This window comes from Adiantum capillus-veneris, chromosome 20 (genome assembly GCF_014529385.1).
Source record: "Adiantum capillus-veneris isolate H3 chromosome 20, ASM1452938v2, whole genome shotgun sequence".
NCBI lineage: Eukaryota > Viridiplantae > Streptophyta > Polypodiopsida > Polypodiales > Pteridaceae > Adiantum > Adiantum capillus-veneris.
In genome coordinates, this window is record NC_140950.1 from 28,432,175 (window position 1) to 28,440,887 (window position 8,713).

General features: G+C 42.9%; 1 protein-coding gene across 1 annotated transcript; it reads right to left on the minus strand.

Moving 5' to 3' along the window:
- Positions 1-7,032: 7,032 nt before the first annotated feature.
- On the minus strand, positions 7,033-7,521 carry LOC147432283 (uncharacterized). Its single transcript, XM_086493015.1, has one exon. The coding sequence runs from the start codon at positions 7,519-7,521 to the stop codon at positions 7,033-7,035; it is 489 nt and encodes a 162-aa protein (XP_086349141.1).
- Between the last annotated feature and the right edge of the window lie 1,192 nt (positions 7,522-8,713).

Here is an 8,713-nt window from a genome sequence, read left to right on the forward strand (position 1 = left end):
TTTTCCTGTGGAAGTATGTACAGTGTTATTGTAAGCATACTCCACTAAGGGTAAGTACTTCTCCCATTGGGATCTTTGATCTACTTCCGTTACATAGGCTTTTAGTAGATCAAGAATGGTTAGGTTAGCTATTTCACTTTGGCCATCAGTTTGTGGATGATAGGCCGAAGAGAAGTTTAGCCTTGGTCCTAAATTCTCAAAGAGACCCTTCCAAAAATTACTAGTCATTCTAGGATCTCTATCCAACACTATGGACATGGGCAAGCCATGGTACTTGAAAATTTGTGAAATAAAGAGGGTTGCCATTTGATGGGCTTTGATAGTCTTTTTGACAGGTATAAAATGAGCTTGTTTACTAAACCTGTCTACTATCGTCCATATTCTCGTATTCTCGTGGATAGACTTAGGCAATCCAAAGATAAAATCCATGGATATGCTCTCCCATGGTGAATTAGGGATTGGCAAGGGTTGAAGCAATCCAAGTTGCTTCCCTCTATCAAATTTTGTCTTTTGGCATACCACACATTTGGAAACATACTCTTGTATGTTCACTTTCATGGTAGGCCAATAGAAATATGTTTCAGTTCCCTTTAAGGTAGATTGAATCCCTCTATGCCCCGCATAAGGTGGAGCATGAGATTCATACATTACTTTCTCACGTAGTGAGTTAGTAATGCATAGTCTATTGCCATAGATAAGAGAACCATCTTGTAAAGTAAATGGTTCTTCTTTCTTCCCTAATGCAAGGGATGAAATCACATCTCTAAAATCGGGATCAATGGCATACTCATCTATCATTGAAGATAGATCATTGTGAGTTGCTATGGAAACCGCATTCACTCTCGGCCGTCTTGAGAGTGCATCGGCTACTTGATTATGCTTGCCAGCAATGTGAGCAACATGAAAATGAAATTGCGAAAGGAAATTTTCCCACCTCATTTGTTTGTCGGAGAGCTTGGTCTGCGTCATGAAGTACTTAAGACTTTGGTGATCCGTTCGCAGAGTGAAAGGAGTCCCCAATAAATAGTGCTTCCATGAGTCTAAGGCATGTAGAACTGCAAGGAGTTCCTTTTCGTATATGCCTAGAGCTTGCTCAACAGGGTCGAGCCTTCGACTCTCATAGCCTATGGCGTGCCCTTCTTGGAGCAAAACATCTCCAAGGCAATCACCACAAGCATCGCATCGGACCTCAAATGGTTTTGAGAGATCCGGTAGTGTAAGCACAGGTTGAGAGATAAGCTTTTCTTTAAGATTTTTGAAAGAATTGTTCTCCTTAACAGACCATGTATACCTAACGCTTTTCTTTGTTAGGTCATGTAATGGTCCCACAATTTGTGAGAACTTTTCTATGAAGCGTCTATAGTATGCACACATACCTATGAAGCTTCTTAGTTCATGAAGATTCCTTGGTTTAGGCCATCCTTTTATTACCTCTAACTTGGATGGATCCATTTGGATGCCATCTTGAGAGATAATGTGACCTAAATACTGAAACTCTTGCAAGAAAAATTCACTTTTCTTTCGATTAACATAAAGTTTATTCTCTCTTAAAACTTGAAATATTACCTGGAGGTGTTGCTTGTGTTCCTCCAATGAATTAGAGTAGATGATAATATCATCAAAGAACACTCCAGTGAAAGTTCGATGAGGCTTGAACAGCTTCTCCATCAAGCGGTTGAATGTGGTTGGTGCATTGGTCAAGCCAAAAGGCATGACAATGTATTCGTAAAGACCAAATGTAGTACGAAATGCGGTCTTTACAATGTCTTGATCAACTATCCTTATTTGATGATAGCCACTTTTTAGGTCAACCCTACTGAAGTAGGTCGATCCTTGTAGCTTATCAAATAGGTCTTCTACCCGTGGAACGGGAAACCTATTCTTGATAGTGATCCTATTTAGTGCTCTATAGTCGACACACATACGATATGTGCCGTCTTTCTTTTTCACTAATAGCACAGGTGAGCAAAATGGAGACGAGCTTGGCCTAACCATACCCTTCTCAACTAACTCATGCACTTGCCGCATAATCTCCTCTTGTTGAGCTTGAGAAACTCTATAAGGAGGTTTATTAGGTGGTGAACTTCCTGGAAGAAGTTCAATTGCATGGTCATCATTACCTCGTTTAGGAGGTAGCTCACAAGGGATGTCGTCAATAAAAACATCTTGAAACCCCTTGAGAAAATTGGATAACTCTTATTCCTTTTGGTTGCTTTTATTTTCTTTTGCTAAAGCATTAGGTTCATTTTGAGAGTCTTTAACAAAAATCATGTACATGGAAATAGAGCTCTTTATTGACTTGTTGAAAGCTAGTGTATGTACAATGGGGATGGTGTTACCCATTTCCTTAGCATCTATATACATGTCTTTTTCCCTGAACATAAAGGAGATTCTCCTTTCAGGAAATTTAACATCGGCAGCTAGGCGGTCAAACCATGGTGCCCCTAGGATTACATCCTCATGCTTGAGAGGAGAGATAAAGAAGTCCTCTTTGTCCACATAGCCTTGGACATGAAGCCTCAATTTCGTGATTAAGGGAGTGACTGAAGCTTCTTTCCCCTTGAAGGCACTATCTGTGGGTAGGACATCTCCCATCCCATAGGATTGTATTCCTAGCTTGGTGGCCAACTCTATAGATATAAAATTGTGAGTAGAACCAGGGTCAAAGAGAATAAAAGCATCATGTTCTCTTACCTTTCCCCAAGCATGGCATAGAGGAGATCCTTTGTGGTGAGTTTGGTGAGTCTCCTCCTCTTGGATTTCAACCAAGGAAGCTCTAGGAGGATCTTGGTGGTTGTTCTTTTGGGGACAAGCGCGGTACGCATGCCCTTGTTCGCCGCACTTGAAACACTGGTTATCCTTACGATAACGCTCAAGCTCTTCAGGAGAGAGTTTATTCTTACCTTTGTAAACTCCCTTCTCTTTAGCTTTGTTGGAGTTACCCTTAGGAGACTTTTGGACATTGTCCTTCCCCTTAGGCTCATTGGAACCCTTATTTTCCGGGGGCTTATTATTTCTTTTTGCCCCCGTTTGGAAATTGATTCGAGAGGCGACCATAGTGTGGTGTATTACCGTGATATGGTACGTGGTCTTTGGGAGTTGACATACTCTGCCATTTCTTCGGTTAAGCCCGCACAAAATTGTTGCTTTTGCTCTCCAAAATCCAACTTTTTGAACACAGTGGCTTTGAGTTGTAGGTCCCAAAACTTGTCTACATATTTGTGGATAGATTCATTGGGAGAGAGCTTTAAGCTTCGCCATTCGGTGAGTACTTTGTCTTTGGCATCGGTGGCCAAAAACTGCTTCATACTGAAAGCTCTTAAAGCTTTCCATGTTCGTGGAGCTTCACCGTTGGCTCGTAGGCTAGACCACCATTGTCTGGCGGACTTTTGAAAGTGCATAGCTACATGGCGTAGCTTAGAGGACTCCGTGAAGCCCTCATCTCCAAACGCCGCATAGAATTGTTGGATAAAGGCCAAGACTTTGTCCGTAGCACCAAAGGTACCATCATAGGTAAGGAAAGAGATGCTCTTCCCTCCCTCTTTGAATTTCTTCAACTTGGACGACCTCTTCCATGCGGCATAGGATTTCCTATGACCTCTTCTTTTTGATGGTTCAAAAGTTGCACCATCACTTTCTTCAGAAGGTGAAGAATTTGAAGAAGGTGGAGAAGAGGGTGACCTCTTTCTCGCCTTTTTCTTGTCTTGATCTTTGCCGTCTTCACCATAGCTTTCATAAGAGGAAGAGGATGAAGAAGATGGAGAAGAGGGTGTCCTCTTTCTCGCCTTTTTCTTCTCTTGCTTTTTATCATCCCTCTTTGAATTATGGCGTGGAGAAGAGTGTGATGGTCTTCTCCGCTTTGGTGGTGATGGAAAGCGTTTAGCCCGCCGTCTTCGTGGAGCCATCTCCGCCGAGGTGGCGGGAGACTCGCTTCTTTCTCGTTCCTTCGGTGGAGGCTCTTGAGTTCTCCTTTGGGAAGGAGATGCATCATCAAGAAGTAATTTCTTGAGCCCTTCATATGGATTCTCTTCTTCTTCCCGAATCGGAGAGAGACCTCTTTTGGTAGTCTCACAAGGAGGCTTCCTAGGTGTTCTCTCATCATGGTGATGAGCTTGGAGAATCCCGTGAGCACGGAGCTGCCGTTGCACTTCACTTTGGAGAGATGGATTGCCCATGGCTTGTTGAAGCCTAGAAACAAGATAGTTAACAAGCATTGAAGCATCATTAGTAGCTTGCTCATGAGCAAAATCAAAGTTATCAACATTAATTTCACTCTCTTTACTATTGTCAGCCATTCTAACAACTTTTAGGTGTAAACTTTTTAGGTGTACTTTGGCACTTCAAGCCCTAGTTGCTACTCCTCTTTATCCCTTTAGAAAAAGCACTCCAGCTACTGTACCCGCGGCTTGAATACCATTAATTTCAAGGAATAGAAGAGAGGGTCTTTCGACACCAAAACAACACCGGCTCCTGTCAAGCTTCTAATAGCTCAATAGTGGTTAAGCCGTAGGCAAGCCTCGTAGGACTCCACTATTAAGACCATAGCTCTCGACGGTGATGCCCCGTTAACTGCACGAAGGCAGGCGCACTGCAAGGCTGAAAAATCCCTATTCTACTTACTCACAGGCAATTAATAATACCAACCATTTGTAGCTAGCTTGAGGACCTCCATTCTTGAGCAAGAAAAGAGAAACCTTGAGCTCTGATACCAATGTAACATTTAATGGCCTAATAACTTATGTGTAGCGGAAATTAGCATGAACATAGTGGGCATTTCATTAGAATAGATTCCTAATGAGAATTACAAGAGTGCTTGGGTGGAGAGAGCAACAAAAAGCATAACACCTAGTTAGATAGCATAGACAATACTTTCAAAAGAGAGAGCAATTAAGCTATTAACAACAGTTGAGGACCGGATTTTCATGGAGCCGGTCCCCTCTCCAAAAGGCTTTGTATTATGGTTTCTCCCATCAAGAGAGACATTGTACAATACAATTCTTTGTGTTCCTTCAAGACTAGCTAGTGCAATGAAGATGGAAACTTCATGCACTAAGCAAAACACTTAACAAACACAACTTGAATAATCCCCGTTCTCAGACCCAAGACCTCACACACCTTCGAAGATGGTGAGAGCTAGCAGGGTATGAGAGTAGATTCAGAGGAAGAAGGAGTATCTTACGAGAAAGATGTACATCTCCTCACATAATCACTTATATGTAGCATAGCTTAGCTTAGTAATTAGCTTGGTAGAGGAGCTGAGCATGCATTGAAGCTTGGCTCTTGGTTGGATTTGCATCCACATGCCAAGAGAGTGTTGATGTAGGCTTGTATCTCACAAGCTTGGAGTAGGTGATGAGTTCTCCATTAAAGCTTGGGAAGAGATAGTCTTCTCTTTCTTCACACATGGGCTTGTGTGAGTGTGTGTGGGATAATGCCTTGCAAAAATCAGCCCCCTCTCTCTCTTGGGCGAGCCCTCTTGCCAAATGCTCTTCCTGAAGCCTCATTGGCCCTTCCCAAGTCAAGCCAATTACAATTAAGCAGCATAAGTGATAGCCTTCTGACATGTGTCCCCCTTTCCCCTTTTGTGAGAGCTTTAGGTAATTAAATAATTAAACTAAACTCTCATTGGACCCCTTTGCCTCCTGGCCAATAGGAATCAGGCAAGCCATGGGGCTCCTGAATGCTCATGGGACCCCTTGGGAGACTGCCCAATAGTCTTCTAGGAGACTTAATTCTCATTGGTTTCTTTTATTAAATGTTTTTAAATTAATTAAACTAGATTTACTCTAGCTTAATTTTCATTGGTCCACTTCAAGGGTCATCCAATAGAAATTGGGCACACCTTGTCGGCATCTGGCCTAGGGAGCTGACATGTGTCCCTCATTCCCTTTGTGTAAAGGGAGCCTGTGTGTGTGTGTGTGTGGATTTCTCTCTCATCCCCTACCTTTAGGGCTCGCCCCCTCCCATGTAGGGATGTGCAAAGACTTTTAGGGCACACACAAAGCATCCAATTTTCCCTAGGGTTGACCTTTGGACACAACCTTTGAATTTTGGAACCTTAGCATTTTGGAAGTCTTAATGGGCTGAACCTTAGGGTCTTTTTAGCCCATTGTTGCACATGGATCTTTTGCAGATGGCCCCCCCTTTGGATCCCTACTGTGGCCGGTCTGCTAGCTTAACCAATATTCTAACCTTTTCTCCCCTGGCCTTCCCCACATTAAATGATCAGTTTAATATGAGAAAATCATTTAGGAGAATTAGATATTGATTATTATGACACGGTACCTACGACCAAGCTCATCTAGATAGGTCACAGTCTTCTGAACTCGCTGAAGCTCCACTAGCCTAGGATGTGTCTGTGTGTCTAGGCTGTCATCTGGCTGTCTCAATCAAGGGTCTCAATAAAAACTGCTCTATCGGCCTGTGGGTAGGCTCTCACAATCTGCCTAGGTGTAGACATCATGCGCTGCGGGGTGGCTAGCCTCACAAAGGGGTGATCATAAGTGTCAACATAATATGCAACCCCTCGTGGATATCGGCGTACTAGTGCAAGATCTGACCGTCTATATCACTCATGCTATCCCTAGTCTCTCTGGTCTCGTACAGTATCTGAAGGGTGGGGGTCAGTGGTCTAGGGGCACTCATATCTACAATGGGTGATCTACCGGGCCCTACCTCTGGTGCTCTGAACTAGGGTGATGTGGTCGTCATAGACTCTCTCGTATGCTCTCTAATCTGTGTCATCAAAGGCTGGCATGGGTCTCTAGATGGTGCAAGGTGTCGAGGTTGAGACTCTCTAAAGTATGTGTCTCAAAGGCTCTGGGTCTCTATCTGTGGCTCACTGTGAGTGGTACACAAAGTGCTAGCAATCGCCGTGTACATCGCTCTAGACTCGTAATAGCTCGAAATGATTGGCGGCAAATCAAGTCTAGGTGAGGAGAATCCTGGCGGTGGTTTCCTTAGTGATGTGGGTGGTGGCACTATGTCTAAAGGAGGTAAGGCACTCCTACTCGAAGTAGGGCGCTGGGTCGGTCAAGGATCGTACGGCAATCCACAAGTCAAAAAGTAAAGCTCAGTGCCTGTGGTGCTCATGTAGCATCTGTCTTTAGGCTCGCCAACTAGTGTCACAACATCTGTGGATAGGCGTCTACTAGAAGTGTGACACTCTAATCGATATATGCGCTGAGCACTATCTATATAGATCACTCGAGGACCTACCCACTGTAATGTAACCTGCACAGGATGGTCGAAGGACTCAAGGAAACCATCTACGTGTACTAGCTCTATCTCCTCTAGCCTAATCAAATGGTCGACCACATACGTGGCGTGATAGTCATCTCTAAATGTGCCATTCCACGTGTCGTCGGGAAGGACTTGCACCACCTGGAGGGTCTGTGTGGGGCCAAAGGAGGTGCCGCACTGAACAAAGAAATATCCAAATGTGTCCGTGTAAAAGGGCCGGCCTCTGTGCTCGCCTACAAGTGTGAGCAATGTGTACTCAGAGCACGAATGTGTACTCATATGTGCGCTCTCGGCGTGTGATAGGCCTCTAAACCTCGTCAACTCGTCGAATGTAGACTAAAATCAAAATCTGCACTATATCAAGGTTTATGCGTACAATCGGACTCAAATCTGGCAAAATCTGGCAAAACCTAACTCTCGGACGTATCTGCTCTAAATGTGTCTAATCGTGTGTACATGCGCACGAGCGTCGAGTATGTGGGGCGTATGATGCGTGTGGAATATGTGTGAGAAGAAAAGAAAGAAAGAAAAAAAATCATTTTTTTTTTAATAAGGCCTTTTAAATTCAGACGCCCATGCAAATCAAATTTTGTTTTCTTGTGCTTTCACACTCTTTTTATTATCTTTGTTGACTTTGTTTCTCTCTCTCTCACCTAGATTCTTTTCTCACATGCCTTGTCTTTTGTTGACTTTACTCCCTTTTCACGCACCTAAAAACAAGCATGCACATGTGCTTGACCCCCACTCCCTTTGTTTGCTTGTGCACTACACTTTACACACACCCAAATTGAGGATGGCACACAACCCTCTTAAATGATGCACACACACCTAAATCAACTAAGTGCACACACACACCCAATTTAAGTAAATGCACACACACCTAAATCAAGTAAGTGCACACACACCCAATTTAAGTAAATGCACACATTGTTCTGAGAAGTGAGACCTATGCGCATGCAAAGCTAAAAATAGGTCGTGAAGTGCGTACGCTCTCAATTTGGTGAAGATTTTTTTTCAATTAACACTTCAAAATCAAATTTTTATGCATTTTGCATCCAAATTAAGTCGATTTTTGCTTCTCTTTTTGCCTAATTTTGACTAAAAATTAGCATACTTAGCAATAGAATTAAGCAAAATTAAGTATATACAATTGATCATCACACTTTGAACTTTGCAATTCATCCAATTTCACATCAATTTGCAATCAATTACAAGCCCAATAAAGTGTGCACACACACGCATAATCAAGCACTAATCGCTAATCAATGCACACACATTCTACCAAAAATTGGGCAGCATTTCGGTGCAAAATTGGCAATCAAAAACCATAAAACATATCAACATAATGACCATAATCAATCAATGGTTTTGCATCAAACACATTAGCATCAAAATTTCCAAAAAACAAGCACCAATTTGTACACATTTGCCCTCACGTTGGCATACACTAGTGCACACAGATTTTCACCGA